We start from the raw sequence: 20,418 nt of genomic DNA, 5'->3' as shown, positions 1-20,418 counted from the left end.
TATTAGTTATATTAGCATCATAGCATGCATATAAGGTTAGGCTAGACAAAAGGATTAGTTAGAAAGAGACTAATCTACTCCAGAATTGACTAAGGGACAACCTTAATTATGAATTACGAGAGGTCGGCAAAATTATTCAAGAGTGCTGTATTAGTTAGTACATTATTGAGGTCAACATAATTTGAACCCTTGAAATTCTTTAGAAACTAACCTTAATTTATTTGTTCCTCAAAGTTGGTTTTTGGTGTTTTCTATCTATCTATCTATTATTATTATTATCTGCCGGACCTGCTTTGTTTGTTTCGGTTTTAGCTGAGGAATTTTTGGGTGTGAAAGAAAGGACAAAATCAGACTACATCATTAACATTGTTATTTTTTTGCAAGATCTTTACTACTCATTTGCATGGTCAACGGCTTAAGCTTGTCTTTGCTGTGCAGTGGGCCCTGCCCTGCTTCATGCCCCACCAAATTTCTTAAATCTGAAATTGTAATATAGTACTCCCTCATTTCGATGTGGTTCTTTTGTATTTCTTCTTAGTCCGTTAAAAAATAAAATATATATTTTTTTAGTTTTAATATTTTATATAATATATTTAAAATTATAAGATAAAAAAAATATTTTAGTAGATTTCACATATTTTTAATTTATAGCAACAAAATTTTATTTTTTTAAATCACATATTAAGTCAAAATGAACAAATAAATTAAAAAGAACGAATAGTAAGAAATGATTCAACTACTACAATAGCCATTGCCTTGAAATTGGCCTGCTTCACTTGTAACGTGGTATTTTATATTAATGAATGAAACCTTAGACCATGTTTAGGCCATCCTCTCCATCTTAGTGATATATGTATGTAAACTAATATTAAAATAATTTATAACCACACAAATATCTAAAAAAAATTTTAGACTATAAGTTTTAAAAGTCTATCTTTTTATCTTAAACACTGTATTAAATCAAATAGTATTACATAAATAAAATGGGACGGAGGGAGTAAGTAAATGTAAATGAACATTTAATTAATGGGCGAACTTTTTGGTGAGTGTATTTGACACCAAATTTAAAATTAAGGTAAAAAGAGCACCTTCTTTTTTTTTTTTGGTCTACATTAACAATTAATAGTGGGAGAAGCAAACCAATTCCCACTTTCCAGGCTTGGCAATTGTCATATGAATGACAGCCAATCAGTGAAAACGAGTAGTTGGAGAAGGTGAATGTTGTAGTTAATCCTAAGAATGGCAGAAGCATGTGGTTGAAAATGATAAAATAAGCAAGCAAACGAGAAGTAGTTGGAGAGCCCCTCCAAGAAAACATCGAGATCTGTGCTAAATTAGCAGAGATTCCGTTTGCTTGACGAACAAGCTGAAGAAGAAGGAAAAGGAAAAGATTATTCTTTTGACAAGAAGGAAAGAAAACAAAAGATTTTTCATTCCTACTGCTTTATTTTTTCCTACCGGTACCACCAGCTGCTGCAGAAAAGGTGTCAACCAAGTTTGGCTCTTTCTTGACTCACAGAATAATATCATTTTGCAAAGTAAACAAAATGCCGTTGGAGTAGGAAGTTTAGAGGGGAATTGTAAGGCACAAGACTCGCCCTTTTTTTCTTTTTCTCATTTCTCAATCGTTATTAAGCTAGCTCTCTCCCATTTTCTTCATTGCAGTAGAATTTCACCATTTCTCAAGGTATAATCTTGCTCTCTCTTTCCCCTTTTATTTCAACTTCACATCTGTGTCAATTAGCACCGTCTGGCCATAGATTTTGGTTTAAATTTGAAATAATATTTGAAGATTATTTCAAACTCCAATAAGTGTTTGTTCCTCAAATTCACTCATTATTGAATTATAGAATTTGAAGTTTGAAGCACATGTTTTAGGAGTTTCTCAAGTTTTCACTCACAAAACGCAACTTTGTTTTCATGTCCTCACACAACTAAACTTTCAAATACTATTCTCTTCTTTTTCTTTTTCTTTTTCTTTTTTTTTTCAAATCTCAACCAACTCATGTCCAATCGCCTTAAGTTCACAAGAATAGATTTTGGATATGGCAACCAATTTTAGCTCGAATTTCTGAACTTAAGATATTTAAACTATTCATGGACTAATTTCTTTGTCTATGCTATGATGGAATGTTGAAATTAGGAATTAGAGGGTGGTAATGCAGAAAGAACAAATCTTTTCAAGAATCTGAACATGGGTCTTTTCATAGATGTCCTGTCTGCTCTTTCCAGAAACTCGGTATAGTGCATTAGTGAGGTGGGATGCATCTAACAAGTTCATGGGGTCATTGGCTTTCAGAATTTAAGATGTTTATCTTTAAAGAAGCCTTTTACTCTTATTATGAATCTAAATAAATACTCGGCAACATCTTTCTGTGGGTGCGTATTTTAGGCTTTCCTTCAACAAGTATGCTGGAAATTCCGGGCTATGAGTGCTAAGCTGTTTCCTCCAGTTCTTTTTTCCTTGATTGTTCTGTTTCCTTCAGTTCTCACGCTTAGTTTGCTACATATAGTCACTCTGCTCTGGGCTAGAAACTGATATGAGAACGCCACAAAGTGTGAAAACCTGTCGACCCAGTCACATAGCTCCTTAATTGGCATTGCAGCTGCACTTTTAGCAGTGTGGTTGATCACTTGATCTTCTTTGTTTCTTCACCTAATCTTTTCACTAGTTTTAGAGAGACATCAAACGAAAACAAGCTGATTTTTTCATGCTGTCGTTAATGGTGTTACTCTCTCAGACATGGTACTAGTTTGCTGAGCAGACAGATGGAAGAACCCAGGTGAAACAAAAAAGCAAGTGAACTAGGCAGATTTTACACTTAAAAACTGGTACTGAACTATGTAACAGTATGAACTTTAGTGTTTAAACCCCCCAGCTCCTTGGACACATGAAAAAGTTATTTATTTATTTATTTATTTTTGTAAAAAGATTCCAATCTTCTTCTGGATTACGTCATCTTTAGGAGGCATAAATTGTTTTCTCTTCCCGTGTGTCATGAAGAATGATGAAAAATCATTCAAATACGCAAAGAAAAAGAAAATAATACACACAATAGAACCAAAGACAATTGTCTATTCATTTCATACTGCGATGGTATTGTGTGGGGGTATTTTGCATCTATCTAAGTTCTCTGCCACATATTTGTATATATCTTTTCTCACTGCTTTCTTCTAACTTTGTTTCATGGTGATACCATTGTTACTAGGTGATGCAAGCGGATGATACGCAAAGTTGATCTCTTATGGCAACTTGAGTTGACTTGGGAAGTCCAGGAGCAAATAGGAAATCTTATTCATTCTTAATTATTAGTATGATGACGCTACACCCAATAGTAGATCTGCTTGCTCTTTCTCTGTTTCCATTTTTGCTCTTCTTCCCAGAAGTTACTGCTGACCTTAGCTCAGATAGACAAGCGCTACTTGACTTTGCTTCTGCAGTACCTCATCTTCGAAAGTTCAAGTGGAACACTAGCTCTTCCATTTGCACATGGCATGGCGTCAGTTGCAGCTCAGATGGCAGTCGCGTAGTTGCACTTCGGCTTCCTGGTATTGGACTCTATGGTCCTATTCCAGACAATACCATAGGAAGACTGGATGCACTAACAACCCTCAGCCTTCATTCCAATGGGCTGACTGGAAATCTTCCTTCAGACATCACCTCTCTTCCGTCCCTCCGTTTCATATTTCTCCAACAAAACCAATTTTCTGGTGAAATACCTTCCCCTCTATCTCTACAGCTCAACTTCATTGATCTCTCTTTCAACTCCTTCTCAGGAAAAATTCCAACAACAATTCAAAATCTGACACATCTTACTGGTTTGAACCTACAAAACAACTCGCTCACAGGATCCATTCCTAATGTAAATCTACCAAGGCTTACACAATTGAATATGAGCAATAACCAACTCAATGGTTCAATTCCGCCATCCCTTGCAAAGTTTTCAGCTTCTTCATTTCAAGGAAATTCTCTATTATGCGGACAACCCTTGACTCAATGCCCCTCTTTTGCGCCTTCACCTTCTCCATCCCCTTCAAGTCCACCTTCTCCTTCGCCTTTGAGTCTAACACCACCATCTCGTTCTCCAAGTGTCCTGCCATCCTCACCAACACTTCCTGAAAAGCATAAAGGCAAGAAAAGCTTAAGTACAGGGGTTATCATTGGCATTGTTGCAGGGGGTGTTGGAGGGATCCTATGTCTAACTGTGTTGATTTTCTTGTGTTGTATGAAGAGATACTATTCAAAGAGAGGTGTTCAGCAAAGAAAAGACTTTAATGGAGGAGGAAGTCCGAAGCAAACAGAGGACTTCAGTAGTGGAGTACAAGCAGCTGAAAATAACAAATTGGTTTTCTTTGAGGGTTGTTCTTTCAATTTTGATCTTGAAGATTTGTTGAGAGCCTCGGCTGAGGTTTTGGGTAAAGGGAGCTATGGAACAACCTACAAGGCCATCTTGGAGGAGGGAACGACTGTTGTTGTGAAACGGCTGAAGGAAGTTGTTGTTGGGAAACGAGAGTTTGACCAGCAGATGGAGATAATTGGCACTGTGGATCAGCATCGACATGTTGTTGCACTTCGTGCTTATTACTTTTCCAAGGATGAAAAACTTCTTATCTATGATCATGTACCGGCAGGCAGTTTATCCACTAGAATGCATGGTAACACATCTTCCTTCTTTTTTCCTCCCATCCTTTTAGTATACCATTCAGGTACTTGGGAATATCCTTAGTTACTAAGATCGGATCAGAAAATCAACTGTAAAAGTTGCTCAAGATCTTATATTCTGAGTGTGAAATGAAGTACCTATATTCTTCAGAAAAGCCCCTAGACAAAGTTCCTTTGAAAAGCATTATAAATAAACTCTCCTGAAATAGGAACTCAAGTTTGCCTTGAAGATTTTATAACATAAAGATTTAGAACATGTGATATTGGTTTCATGAACTCACAGCTCTCCATATTATTTTGAAGCAAGCTGCAACTTGCAAGTTGTTGAATGTTTGGTGCTATTCCTAATTTTCAATCTAACTGTTTATACCTGAAATTTCTTTTCTTTCACTGCTCCTTGTTTATGATTATAGGCAACAGGGACTTGGGAAGAACACTGGATTGGGAATCTAGATTGAGGATTGCCCATGGAGCTGCAAGTGGTATTGCCCATATCCACGCTGTTGCTGGTGGCAAACTAATTCATGGCAATATCAAGTCATCCAATGTGCTTCTCACCCACGATAATAGTGGATGCATCTCAGATGTTGGTCTTACTCCTCTAATGGGCTTTCCTACTATCCCATCAAGAAGTGCAGGATATAGAGCACCCGAGGTGATCGAGACCAAGAAATGTACTCAGAAATCCGACGTTTACAGCTTTGGTGTTCTGCTTCTTGAACTCCTTACTGGAAAAGCACCAGTGCAGCCACCTGGCCATGATGAGGTGGTAGATTTACCAAGATGGGTACAGTCTGTTGTCAGGGAGGAATGGACTGCAGAGGTGTTTGATGCTGAGCTCATCAAGTTTCAAAATATCGAAGACGAGATGGTGCAGATGCTGCAGATTGCAATGGCTTGTGTGGCAAATGTGCCTGAAACAAGGCCTGACATGATTCAAGTTGTCCAGATGATTGAGGACATCCAGCAAATTGATTCTGGAAACAGGCTATCATCTGAAGATAACAAGTCTAGGAGCCCAACTAGTCCAACACCATGATTAGTCATGCATTTATGATACTCCATTCTATTACCAAATGTGCATTTGAACTTTTTTCTTTTTAAGTATAATTCAGACCTTTTGGATATCATTCTTCATGACTGCCTATATCTGACTGATTCTGTAAAATCAATAAATAATTCAATCATATTAGGTTTACCTTTATGTCTAACTCCACTTTTCTTTTCAAAAAAGGCACAAAATCCCTTTATATTTTTACCCATTCAAACTTATTTTACCATATCAATTGTTGATTTGTCCAATGGATGTAACACCTTGATAATTTGTAAGCTAAGACCCGAACCATTTTTCATATGCGTATAGGTCTGAACTCGATGACTTCTAATTGTATATATGTGTTAGGATCAATTTCTAAATATTTGAATTGTATTAGGGTCATAAAAAACCTCTAGTACTAAGTCGAGTTCAAAAATCCTCTATCGATTAAGTTTTTGCATAAAAAATGTAAGAATCAACTTCAAACGACCATATCTCTTAGAATATGAGGAGTTAGGTGGCTTATAACGCACCAAATTAAAGATCTATGAGTCTTCTTTTCAACTCCACCAAGTTTTCATCAATTTGTTTCTGAAGTAAAAAATTATGATCATTTGACTAGGGACGCTCCAGTCTGAGATTTTGTTCCAGGAACTAAGATCATGTCGATCATCTGTATATCATGTATATACATTGTATATTAAAATTTCCAGATTTCATTAAAACTCTATTTTGTGTTTATTTTCTCTCTTTTCACCCCTTGGTCGACCCCAACAACCCCCAAAAGATCTCTTCAAACCTAATAAGTCTTGGTAAGTATTTTTCATGATCTTACAACATAAATTCGTGAATTTCTACGATTCTAACATCAAATCATCCTCTTATGAAATCAAATTTGAGTCTTCTGTTTTCAATGTTTTTGAGTCTTAGAGTGTAATTATACATATCCTATATTGTGTGCGGATGAGGTCAAATCCTATGATTAGTTAATGCTTTGCTTGAGCAGAAGCAATAGTTCAAGTTTGGGGGTTTGATGAGTTGGTATTTTACCAACTTATTAAACTCATATTCATGAATTATTGCTATGTTTTGAGGCTAATCAAAGGGATATAAGGCCATTGTTCTCTTGTATGCAGGTATTTCTTGGAAAATAAAGTTTAACAGAGTTTGCACTCAAAAATAATTGAATTGGCATCTTGAAATTTGCAACATGCGCTTCACAATGCTGAACATGTTTTTCACTGATTAAAAGTCGAATTCACTAGCCCTTGCTGATATGAATAGGCATTAGATAGGCATTTCAAAATTTGTAATGGGCGTCTCACCGGCAAAAAGCAATTCAGGAGGCGAAAATCAAAGGCAAAGTCAAAAATCACTGAATTGGCATCCTGAAATTTGCAACATGCGCTTCACAATGGTGAATAGGTGTTTCACCAATTAAAAATCGAATTCACTAGCCCTTGCTGATATAAATAGGCATTAGACAGGCATTTCAAAAATTTAAATGGGCGTTTCACGGGCAAAAAGTAATTCAGGAGGCGAAAATTAAAGGCAAAGTCATATTTGATGCTAAAACGACTTCCTTTGGAATATTCCAAGGATATACCATGCTAAAAAGGCTTCCTTGAAAATATTCCAAGGTTATTCTTGGGATACATGTAATTATATATTCTTATCTTTTTCACAATAAACATATCATTGATATCTTAGATCTACCTTTGGGGAGAATAACCTTAATTTAGAGCGGAAAGAGCCTCCACTCAACTTGCAGAGTGAAGATTGTGAACTTAAATGTGTAAATCTTAATATCTTTCTTCAACTCTTGGTTTTGTTTGAATATTCATAATTGTAGTGTTTAAATGTGAGATTTGGATATTGATATTTTGTAAGACCCCGGAAGTTGGAAAGTCATAAAATAAGGCTCAAAAAAAGTTTCAAGGACAAATCTCAGCGTTTGGAGCCAGGTGACAACCACAGACTAGGTTCACGATCTGCGATCCTTAGTATCGTTTGTTTTGGACTCCGTGGTGGAAGTCATGAAACTGAGGTTCTGTAGAGCAGGGTTCACGACAGGGACCCCGTGTTGTGGTGAGCACCATGAATCGTGGTGCCCTTCGTGGTGGACACCTCCTGAGATCCCCAAATTCCATTCCAAGTGAGGGACCATGACCACCCCACCACGGGTCATTGTGATTTTATGGACCGCGGTGGTCTTCGTGGAGGGACCCCTGTAAAATCCCAAGTTCCCAAGTTGAATTCCATCACCATGACTCTGAGTACAGCCTGTATTGGCCTTCATGGGCCATGGTGAAGGTCCTTTCAGTGACCCAAATTCATTTTTAAAGTTGGGGTTATTTTGGTCTTTCCCTATATTTCATTAATAAATGTGGACAGGTTTTGAGACTAGATTCTCACCTATTAACTAACCTAAGTACCCTTAACCCTTTCATTCTCACCATAACTCCCAAAAAAGCACAAAATCTTCTCTCCCAAGTTTCCTCTCAAGAGTCTTTTTCTTATCCAAGTAATTTCAAAGAATTTCTTCAAGCTCAAGCTTCAATTCACTTTAGTGTAGAGATATTAAAGGTCAAGGTATGTGGGACTTCATCCATGGTTACCTTCCACCCATGGAATCCCAAGTTTTATCTCCAAATTCTTTATGATTTCTTCAATCGAAATGCCCTAAATTCATGATTTGCATTGGGTCTTCTTAATTACGATATATTTCAATGATATTAGTCTACTTATGGATAATTCATATCATATTGCGTGATTTTGAGATGAATTTCTATTATTCATGATATATGCTAGTTTCAATTATAATCTATGAGTTATGATCATGATTTCAAGTTATATTCAATGAAAGCTTTATTGAATGATCTTCAAGGTGTATGAATGATTTACGAAAGGTTTTGAATGATGATTCTGTGATGTTTCAAGCAAGTTAATGATAGGGTGAATTAAGACCCTAAAGATGTTTTATGAACAAGAATTCATAATGATGGAAGGTCTACACCACATTACATGAATCACATGATAGATGAGTTATTCTTATGATTTTACAATGATGATAATAGATGAGATACTCTTATGTATCTTTATAAAGATGGATTATTTTTATTATGATGTTATTGACTATGTTTTCATGAAATTTTCATTGGGATAATGACTAAGCATCGAGAGGAATTTTAGATGGTGTTCAGTCTGATATGCTATTGAAGCTTTCCAAGGAAATCCTAGTAGCAAGCCTTATTCCAAAACTATGTTGCCCGCGTAGATTCAAAGATGACAATATGGCGAGGCTAGTGGATCCACATAGCAAAGTTAAAAGAGTTACTTAACGGAGTATACCATATCAAGGTAACCTCCCCCGTCTCGATGTGGGAGTCATCGAATTCCAAGTATTAGTTCGTATGGTCTTATATGCCGATTAAAGGTCTTATACCACACCAGTTAAAGAAGGTTAATTATATGATTTTTATGCATTGACCAATGAGATGAATGTTTTAACTGTTTTCATGGTTTTATGCATATTTTAATGATATTGGTATTGAATCTCATGAATCATTTTGATTATGTCCTATGTTTATTGTGCATGCATCTTTTCACATACTTAGTGCATTCCATGTACTAACGCATACTTTTTACCTACATTGTATTATAATGTAGGATCCGACGATCTCGTTCATCCTCCTCCCACTTGTGGCTAGAGATCATTATTGGTGTACTGTTGGTGAGCCCTCAATGTTCTGAGGATGTGACACTTTGCTTTCATGTTGTCATTTTACTACGTCATTACTTTTATGTTGTCATCGGTGAGCTAGGAGCTTGTCTTATGCCCCCATCTAGTAATAGAGACAAATTAGAGAGTAAGAGTCTATGTTTTCGCTTCCTCATTTTGAGACTTATGTTTTTATTGAGATATTGCTTCTGAATCTTTGAACTTGCTTATTTAATTCATTTACATTATATATGCTCATGAATGATATGCTAAGAGGCCTGGTTGGTGTCCTTCAGGAGTCTAATCGTTGTGTCATGGCTAGGCCCTAGTTCGGGTCTTGACAGGTTTTGATTCTTACTTTGTGCTTTCGCAATTAATTGAATATTATCTTGTTTATGATATGGATATTTGATTCCCTAATAGATCTTATTCTTTAATTGACTTCCAAGGGAGTAATCAACCCAATGACTTGCCCTGTTTTCTTGATCTTGCTTGGTAAAAAGGATATAGGTAAGATTGATTAGCATGATTTGAGAATTGATTTGATTGTTGGACTAGAGCTCGGGAGTGTCTAAATCTAGGTCTAACCCTTATCTTAGGATTTGAGCTAGGAATAGGATAATCTTAGTGTTGCTATATTGGGTTGTTTAAATTGCTATACTGCTAAGTTCAAAAAAATTAGTCAAGATATACTTTCTTGTGATTGGGAGATATAAGTGGGTACTTGAGAACCCAAGTTAAAGTTGACTTGCCTATAATTATCTAGATAATTTTTAGTTATTTGTGATGGATCGTTTGAGCATGAATTGAATGCCGATTTCCTAATCTATTTACTATACTTGGGTCGAAAGATCTTTGATCAATCTATTATGCATTTTTATTTTCTTAGTTTAGTACTTGTCCCATATTCAAAACCACCCCAAAAAAATACTTGTATCAATTGTTGGAGTAAAATTAGTAGCTTGTAACTCTTTATCTTTTGGATCGCCTTTATTTGTTCCTTTTGATTCGACCTCGACCTCATAAGTTAGGTATTGTTTTACACACAACTACCTACATTTCTAATTTGGAAGTGTGGTTGAATGTTATTGGCAAGGTATGAGATGACTTAGAAAATTAGGCCGAGATCAGACTCCATATGCTCACATGGTGGTCTATGTAGATTATACTATTAGTGTCACGACCCGACTACTCGAGTCATGATGATGCCTACTATAATCCATCAATAGGCAAGCCAACCCATATTTTAAAACTGCAAGTAATGGGATATAAGGATATAAACCTAACATCAAACAAAAACAATAATACAATATCAGGAATCACGAATGAAGAAGCGGAAGCAAGACAAACATGATTCCCACAATAACCAACAATCCACACAAAGGCACACTACAACGTATAAGTGATCGATAATAGAAACTGACATGCTTCGATAATATGAAAAAACCCAAAATAGAGCCTAAGGCATGGATTCTAGGAATATAACATGATCAACCATCAATCACCCCCAAATTCATACAAATCAATATACAATCACTTAATCATGCTCAGTTTAAGGAGAGGGATGTCATAGCCTACCTATAGGCTGACCATGTGCGCTCTTAATCATGTAGTCAGAGCTTTTACCTTACGTATGACCTCAGAGCACTGCCACACTATCAAAAATAGAACTACAACATCAACATAGTTGTTTTAACGCTAAAATTATCAAAATCGAAGACAGACCAATTTTGGAGTCTAAAATAAAAAAGTGGGACATGTACTAAGAATTCTAGTATTAACTCCATATAAAGGTCCTAAGTACTTCCCCAAACTTGTGTTCCAAAATGGAACACAATTCGTGGCTCAGAACAATGGAAAAATAAGATATCCAATAATTCACCATTAAATCACAACTTAAGGGACAGGAGCGCAACTATTTACAGAAATATACCTCAAACGAATCCTCCCCTCTAATATATAAGCACTCGTATATGTTCTCCTAATGAATACTTACAATCTAGGCTTTTAATCGCTCAAAACAAACCTCCACAGCTCAAGTTATGCAACTTTGAAATTCTGAGATAATAGTTGATTGCGTCTGGTCTTAAATTAAAAGACCAGCCGAGCTTGTTCATCGCAATCGCGATGACAAGTGTCTTGATCATGAAAATCTCCCAAAATGACCATCGTGATTGTGAAGGTCAGGTCTCGCGATTGCAAAGACCAAACTAAGGTCAACCAACTCAACGGCTCATAGTGATAGCGGCCAAGGGCCTCGCGATCGCGATGCCTATGCTAAGTGACCTACCTCCGCGATTGTGGAGGCTTCATCGTGGCACCAATATTTTTGGCCAAGTCCAAAATCTCCGACGGGGTGCTTGGAGATTTGTTCGGAACCCCGTGCAAGCAAATGAGATATGCTACCCCACCAAATTCGATATTTCAGACTCAATGGCGCAGTAAAAATTCCATACGAGGTCATTTTGACAAAATATGGGTCCCACACCCAAGTGCCAATTTTAGCCAATTTCCATAACGTGCCTCGAGAATAGATCAGAAGCCTCAGGAAGTGCGGGAAAGGTTATTCTAGATCAAACTCGAAATTTCAAAACTAACTGTGTTGATGAAATTTTCATCCAAATTTCAAAGTCTAAAATGCTAAATGGTCCAAACTCCCATTGAAAATCTCGATACTTGTGTCAACCATGCTACTAGCCTAATTTGGCCATCTCGAAGCTGATGGAATCATCATAATTCCTTTTTGAGGTTGTTTACTAGAAGTTATGATTGAAATCAACTTTTCAAGTTTCAAAAGCTCTAAAATAGGAAAACGTGTCTAAAACCCAAACGAATAACCAGACAACCAAACAGTCAGTGCTAGGACGTCATAAATGACTTAGGGTAGCTATAGGAATGCTCAAAATATTTAAATGACTGCATTAACTAAAAAATGACCTAGAAGGTCATTAACACATCTACTACTAAAATAACTTTTGTCCGTGAAATTAAGAGTCAAGTACCTTACGGCTCAAATGTGATAGGGAACTGCTCCATCATCTCCTGCTTGATCTTTCAAGTAGCCTCCTCAATAGGGCGATGCTTCCAACATAACTTAACCACAAGAATGGATCTGGATCACAATTATCTAAGATGGAAAGTGGTTTCTCAATATAGGCTAGATGATCATCCAATTAAACCACATCATACTAGAGCACATGAGACTCATCGGAAATATACCAACGTAGCATCGAGACATGGAAAACTTGATGAATAGATGAGAAGGCTACAAGAAATGTTTACTCATAGGTAACCGTAATGGCCAATATACCTGGGGCTAAGCTTTCCCCACCTCCCAAAGCTCATCATGCCCTTCATGGGCGATACTCGAAGGAATAACCTGTCACCAATGACAAATCTCAATGATTGACGCCTACGATTCCCATAACTCTGGTGTCTATTCTAAGTTGTCCTAAGCCTATCCTGAATCACCCTCACATGATCTAAGGCCTCCTTTATCAAGTCTTTACCATACGGCTTGGGCTTTGTAGATTCAAATCAGCCAATAGGAGAGCAAAAATGCCTATCATATAAGGCCTCGAATAGGGCAATCTAATACTAGAGTGGTAGTTGTTGTTGTATGCAAACTCCACCAAAGGAAAAAATTGGTCCCACTGTCCTCCAAAATCCAAAACACTAGCCCACAACATATCCTAAAGAACATGAATAGTGTGCTTTGACTAACCATCAGTCTGTAGGTGAAAAGCTATGATAAGGTTGACACAGGTGCCCAACTCTTCCTACAAAGTCCTCCAAAAGCTGGATGTGAACTGTGAGCCCCTGTCTAAAATGATAGAAACAGATACACTATAAAGACGAACTACCTCCCGAGTATAGATACGGGCCAATCTCTCAGCACTTTATAAAGTATGAAAAGGAAAAAGTGTGCTGATTTGGTTAATTGATCAATGATGACCCCAATACTATCAATACCTATGGAAGTGCAAGGCAACCCACAGTAAAGTACATGGTGACACACTTCCATTTCCGCTAAGGAATGGGTAACCTCTGAAACTCATCATCAAGCCTCAAATTCTTGACCTTTACCTACTAACAACTCAAATAATGATACACATATTCTGTAATGTCTCTCCTTATGCCGCTCCACCCTTAGTGATGCCTAAAGTCATGATACATCTTAATGGTGCCCGGATGGATAGAGTATCCAGAATCATGGTCCTTGCTAAGGATCAATTGGAGAAAACCCCCAACTCTCGGAACACACAGGCGACCACCAAACCTCAATACCTTATTTGGATCTAAGGTAGCTTGACCAGCGTCACATTCCAAAACCTGATCTCGAAGAGTAGCTAAATCTTCATCCTCAAACTGACGATTGTGAATTTGATCTTACAGGGATGACTGAACTCCCACATAAGCTAGCATATGCCTGGAATATGGAATATCAAGATGAATTATTCTATTGGCTAAGGAATATATGTCTAAGGCCAAAGGTCGCTCCACAATAGAAAGGAAGGCTAAACTACCCATGCTCACTTCCTTTCGACTTAAGGAATCCACTACTACATTCGCCTTGCCCAGATAGTAGAGAATAGGAACGTCAAAGTCCTTTAGGAGCTCAATCCATTGACGATGCCTCGAGATAAGTTCTCACTGACTCAAAATGTACTTGCGGCTCCTACAACTAGTGTAGATGTAACATCCCTCAAAAATGCTCATAAGTGCCTTAAGAATGCCTTGGGATTAGGCCGCTCAAGTAATGCATTATCCTTAATCTTTTTGGAAAATCCGAGTTCAGAATATTGATTAGGGGGTCAAAACCTATAGGAAAATAGTCTCGGTAGATTTTTAGGACCCGTAGATCGAAAGATAGATTTATCAAGGAACTGCACGAAACAGTAAGGTCAACGACAAGTCCGCATCGCGGACTTTCTTAACTCCACGTCGCGGACCTGGCTATGCATTTTTGGCTTAATTTAGTTTTTAGTAAGGGCACTTTAGACTTTTTCCTAAATTGTTAGCTAATAAACCTAGACATTTTTAGAACCTAATTCAACTCTATACATTAACCTAAACCCCTAATTGTATTCATTTCTCTACAATTCACTTACTCAAATATTCTCTCTCTACAAATGACTCTCAAGGACTCCATTGAAGATTTCAAGTAAATTCACTCAAGCTCTCCATCAAAACTCTCAAGTCCTTCCAAATTAATTGGTGTTCTCACTTAAGGTATGTGAGTATATATTCATGGATTCTTTCATCCATGAAGCCCAATCAATTTCATAAGGTTTTCTATCAAATTAAAATATGGTATTTTATGAGTTTTATAATTTTTATTCCTATTGCATGAATTATGATTCAAAATATGATCATTAGTCTATTTTGATATAAATTGATGGTTATTGCATTAAATTGAAGAGTTTTCCGATGAATTCTCCTATTTTGATCTCTATGGTTCATAATGTAAATTATGAATATTTTGAATTATACTTTCAAAGGATATTATCTATATGAATTATGTATGGGCTGATATAAAGTTTATGGTCATGCATGTTTTCAAGTCAATTTCATGATTTTCGAGTCAATTGATCATACATTCATGTCTTACCCTAATTTTAAGTACAAGCTATGGTCATGAATTTTTTAAGTATGAATTATGTCTATGTATGTATGATTGTAATAATGAAAGGATAATTCTCATATTACAAGTATGTTATGAAAATGAGCTACTCTATGTTTTCAAACCTATGATAATAACTATGATATATGAAATTATAATTTCTATGTTATGTATGTATTTCGTCGGATTTGACTTAGCACTGAATGTGGACTTGAGGTGGGAGCACGAAATATGGGGTCCTTATATTGTCACGACCCAAGCCTAGGGCCTAGACGTGACATGGCGAATGAGGAACCCGAAAGTACCTCAAACAAGCCTCTTAGCATTCTTTTAGCCTTTCATAGGTAATGATGATAAATAAACAAGCGGAAATCATAATAAATCTTCAACTTACATATGTCCAACAATACCTCTAACTATTAGATTTAACGGGGCTAAGACAAGTCCCTAGCTCACCCTCAATCATAATAGAAGAAATGCCATAGTAAAATATCTTAACATATCATAAACTACAAAGACAAAGGAGTATTGTTCTCGGAACATGGGAACTAACCAAAAGTAGTCTTCAATGGAATATCAACTAGCCACGTGGAGGAGAACGAGGAGGAGCACTGATCCCTACATGGTGATATCATGTAGGCAAAAGAGTATGCGTTAGTACTTTGAATGTACTAAGTATGTAAGGTTTCAATGAGAGTATTCCTTCCACTCTCATGTCTAAATTATTTTGATTATATGATAAATTATGTTTATTTTCTTTAAGCTTTACTCTAAGTTATGTGGGTGTTTATCTATGGGTTCTTCCACCCATGTAGTCCAAAAACTCTTTCAATTAAATATCTTGATTTCAAGTAATATTTTCTTATGTAAATTCTTAATTTTACTTAATAGTATGAATTATGGTTAAACTAATGATTATTGGTCTATTTTGATGCAACATAATTTTATATGTATGAATTGATGGTTTACAAGTAATTCCTCTATTTATCTATTTAAAAGTTCTTGAAATTCATGGTGGGTTGTTTAAAGCATGATTTTTAATTAATGGATTTCAAAGTATTTATGTATATTTATTTACATACATATTTGCAAGTTGAAGTGATTTGAACCCACCTAGTTTTACTATGTTTTTAATAAAGTTTGACTTGAAAGCCTTGACTCCAAATAAATATTTATGAAAGCAATATCTATGATCAAAAAGGGAGTCTTATGAAATGAAAGAATGATGAAATGATATATGGATTCTTTATGCAATAAGGACAATTCTTGCATATTTGAATTATCAAATGTTTTAATGAGCTATTCTACCGAATATGATGTTTAAATTCTCAAGTTATATGCTATGAATATTTTGAAGTATTAAACTATTCCGTGGGATTGACTTAGCACCGAATGAGGCATTGAGGTGGGATTCGGTAAGGGAATCCTAGTAGCAACCCCTTGTCTCATTAACTATGTGCCAACATAGGAGCCCTTGTAGGCTTAGGCTAATGGATCCATAAATAGCCCTTAAAGTTAAAGTTAAAGAAATGAATGAAGTTGACGGAGTTCTACCCGGCAAGTAGTCTCCCCGGCCAACGTAGGGAGTTATGTTGGATTCCATGTAATAGCTCGCATGGTCTTAAATGTCGGTTATGGTTAATTTCCCACAAAATGAATGTTTTAAAGAATATATATATGATTTATTATGCATACATTAAATTATGTTCCATATATATATGAGCTACTCTATGTTTTCAAACCTATGATAATATTTATGATATATGAAATTATAATTTCTATGTTATGTATGTATTTCGTCGGATTTGACTTAGCACTGAATGTGGACTTGAGGTGGGGGCACGAAATATGGGGTCCTTATATAAAGTCTCTTGTCTCATAACTATGTGCCACCGTAGGATTTTCTTTTTGGCCTAGCTAGTGGATTCACATATAGCATATGCATGACCCGCCTAGCGGGATAGAGTCTATCTTGGCAAGTAGATTCCCCTTTTCTCCGATGTAGGGGCAACATTGGAATTCCATGTTATAGCTCGCATGGTCTTATTGTCGGTTATGATTCCTATCCCATATATGTATGGTCCTTTTTATATTTTAAATGACTAATCCTACCTTTTACTTTATATGATACTCTTATGGTTTATTATGCATTGATCCTTCTTAAAGACTACTTATGATTTTTTACTACTTCTCCTATCATGCTATTTTAAAATATTCATTTGCACAAACATGGTTTTCTATGCATTGCATTGCCTATATACTTAGTACATTCCAATGTACTAATGCATACTTTTGCCTACATTATCTCATAATGTAGGGGTTGAGGTTGAAGATCATATTCCTCTACGTGGCTAGCTTTTCTATCAGCAGTGTTTGTGGTGAGTCCTCATCTATCGGGGACTAGTCATTAAGTTGGTTAATATTTTTCAAAGACTTTTATTATGTTTCATATTGAGAGTGAGCTAGAGACATGTCTTAGCCCCCGCCCATGTTCATGAGTAGAAGCATCTAGTTGGACAAATGTTTCGAGTCTATGCTTTTACTGAGCTGAGGGTCTTTTGAAAACAGCCGTCTTACCTTGGTAGGATTAAGGTCTGCGTACACTTTACCCTCCCCAGACCCCACGTTGTGGGATTTCACTGGGTTGTTATTGTTGTTGTTGTTGTTGTTGTCATATGACATTCTTAAATTTTTATTCATAGTTTAGACTCTCTTATTATGTTTCCGCTTTTATTTTACCTTGTGTAGTCTTATGATATGTACAAGAAGCTTAGTTGGAGACCTTCGGGGTTTTGATCGCCTTGTTACTACTAGACCCTAGGTCGGGTCGTGACAATAGATCTCATATCAAACTCCATGTAGGTAGTGCCTCTAAATTTTAAGTGTGAAAACTACCACCACAAACTCTAAGTCATGAGTGGGTAGTTGTCCTCATGAATTTTAAACTGCCTTGATGCATAAAAAATAACCCTACCCCACTACATCAGTACAAAACCCCAAATAATGCCGTATGCATCATAATAAATAGTGAATCCCTTGTCCTCAACTAGATGCGTCAATATAAGAGCGGTGGTAAAAAACTCCTTAAGCCTCAGAAAGCTCCTCTCACACTCCTCCGACCACTCAAAGGGAAAATCCTGGTGAGTCAAAAGTGCCTCTATTGTGGAAAATTCCTCAACAAAACTCCTGTAATACGCTGCCAATCCGATGAAGCTATGAATGTCAGTCACAAAGGTGTGCCTAGCCCAATTACGAATTGCTTCAATCTTTTCCGGATCCACCACAATGCCATCCTTGGACACCATATACCTAAAGAATGCTACAGACTCAAGAAAAAACTCACAATTTGAGAACTTGGCATAAAGCTATTGATTTGTCAAAGTCTAGAGCACTATCCTCAAATGCTGCTCATGCTCACTCCATCTCTGTGAGTATACCAGTATATCATGGATGAATAATATGACAACGTAGTCAAGATACGACCTGAATACAAGAGTCATCAAGTCCATAAAGGCAAAAGGGGCTTAGTCAACCCGAAAGACTCACTAGGAGCTCATAATGTCCATAACGAGTCCTAAATGCGGTCTTAGGAATGTCTGTTGCCCTAATCCTCAATTGATGGTAACCAAATCTCAAATCAATCTTAGAAAAAACTTCACCACCCTGAAGCTAGTCCAATAGACCATCAATACGAGGCATAGGGTAATGGTTCTTCACCATTACCTTGTTCAACTGCCTGTAATCAATTAACATCTGCATAGTATCGTCTTTCTTCTTCACAAATAGGACTAGGGCAGCCCAAGGTGATACAATGGGCCAAATGAATCCCTTACCTAAGAGATCCTGAAGTTGAACATTGAGATCTTTGAGCACTGTGGGGGCTATACAGTACGGTGGGATGGCTAAGTCAATGGCACAGTCAATATCACGATTTGGGGAAAAGTCAGGCACGTCGATAGGAAACACATTGTCATACTCGGACTATAGACATTGAATTAACCGTAGGGACCTCCCTACTAATATCTATAACATAATCCAAGTAAGTCAAAAACCCGCTAGCCACAAACCTCGAGCCCAAATGAAGGAAATTACCCCAACCAGCGTGCGATTACAAGACCTCTGCCATACCACCAGCAGAATACTAAGCATGGATAAAGTAATGATCTTGGAATAGTAATACAAGATTTCCTGGTGGGGGGATAACTAGTACATGCCCAGAATCATGTTGAAATCCAACATATCAAGTAAAAAAAGATCAACCTGAGTGTCCCTCACCTAAATAGTCACCACACATAATCTGAAAACCTATCGGGGTTGAAATATGTAATGGCTCTCCTAAGGGATCTTGACTCATACTCAATCGAGGGTCACAATATACAGATACATATGGATAAGTGGAGCCCGGATAAAATAAATCTGAGGTGGGCTGATGGCATAAAATAATCATACCTATGATCACATCATCTGATGCCTCAGCCTCTGCCTGGAGCTACATAGAAGTTTCCCTAGGAGCCTCTACCTTACGCTTTGACTTAATGACCTATCCTACCTCCCCGAGGACCACCATTGTGGTCCTGACCCTAGCCTCTACCTCTAATTAAAGGGGTTGTTGCTGGTGTGGGTCTAGCTTTATATGGAGCCGGTGTGACTGACCTATGATGAGGGAAATCTCTAGACCAATGATCTAATTCCCTGCAGTCATAGTACCCCCTATGGCTATCTACCCACAACTAGAGGCCGGCCATCCTGGCCTAAACAACCTGACTTAACACTACCTTAGCCCTGATTTGGACTAGCATTAGAACTACTATGACGGTGCTGGTCACCCTCTAAGCATGTAGAGAGGCCTAGAATGAATGACTAGATTGACCCTATTGGAACCTCTGACAAGGCCTATCACATGAGTCCCTTGGAATAAAATGGGGATGGACATAAAAATCATCCTACCTAGCTCTTTTTTCATTGTCCCCTGGTCCTCACAATGGAGCTGCTCAAGTGTGCGGTCATGGTCCACCATATCTAGAAAAGAGTAGCCTAATAAAATCAGGGATTTTGTCTCAACCCGTAGGTGAAGTATCAATCCTTGAATAAAGCACCAAACTCTCTCCTTCTTAGTAGGTAAGATCATAGTGCCATGTCGAGAGATCTCGTGAAATCTAGCCTCATACTCTAACACAGTCATGAAGCACTTCTCTAATCATAAGAACTTATCTCAAAGTTGATCTCTGACATTCTTGGGGATGAACATGGCCAAGAATGCCTCAAAATATTCTATCTTTGACACTGATGGAGACCCAGCCAGCTTGGTCTCTAGGTATGAGCACCACCATTGTCTAGCAGGGCCATCTAGATGATATACAGTGAAATCGGTTCAT

The 20,418-nt window shown here is 37.2% G+C and overlaps 1 protein-coding gene across 7 annotated transcripts; it reads left to right on the top strand.

Annotated features, from left to right (window-relative positions):
• Positions 1–1,114: 1,114 nt before the first annotated feature.
• Positions 1,115–5,867, top strand: LOC129882500 (probable inactive receptor kinase At5g58300). Of its 7 annotated transcripts, XM_055956806.1 has the most exons (4): positions 1,115–1,580; positions 1,666–1,687; positions 3,210–4,656; positions 5,077–5,867. In XM_055956806.1, exons 3-4 carry the CDS (start codon positions 3,315–3,317, stop codon positions 5,700–5,702), a joined length of 1,968 nt encoding a protein of 655 aa, XP_055812781.1. In that variant the 5' UTR covers positions 1,115–1,580; positions 1,666–1,687; positions 3,210–3,314; the 3' UTR covers positions 5,703–5,867. The 7 variants fall into 7 exon arrangements, with proteins under 7 accessions (XP_055812781.1, XP_055812783.1, XP_055812780.1 ...); XM_055956808.1 differs by lacking the exon at positions 1,666–1,687 and having other exon boundaries at positions 1,115–1,484; XM_055956805.1 differs by lacking the exon at positions 1,666–1,687.
• The last annotated feature ends 14,551 nt before the right edge of the window (positions 5,868–20,418 follow it).

The sequence above is a fragment of the Solanum dulcamara genome, chromosome 3 (genome assembly GCF_947179165.1).
Source record: "Solanum dulcamara chromosome 3, daSolDulc1.2, whole genome shotgun sequence".
NCBI classification, from domain to species: Eukaryota; Viridiplantae; Streptophyta; class Magnoliopsida; order Solanales; family Solanaceae; genus Solanum; species Solanum dulcamara.
This window is presented reverse-complemented; position numbering and strand designations above follow the sequence as displayed.

Coding starts and splice junctions, on each gene's coding strand:
- LOC129882500 (XM_055956808.1), top strand. CDS start 3,315: ATGATGACGCTACACCCAATAGTAGATCTGCTTGCTCTTTCTCTGTTT. Junction 4,657..5,076: donor TTTATCCACTAGAATGCATG/GTAACACATCTT, acceptor TTATGATTATAG/GCAACAGGGACTTGGGAAGA.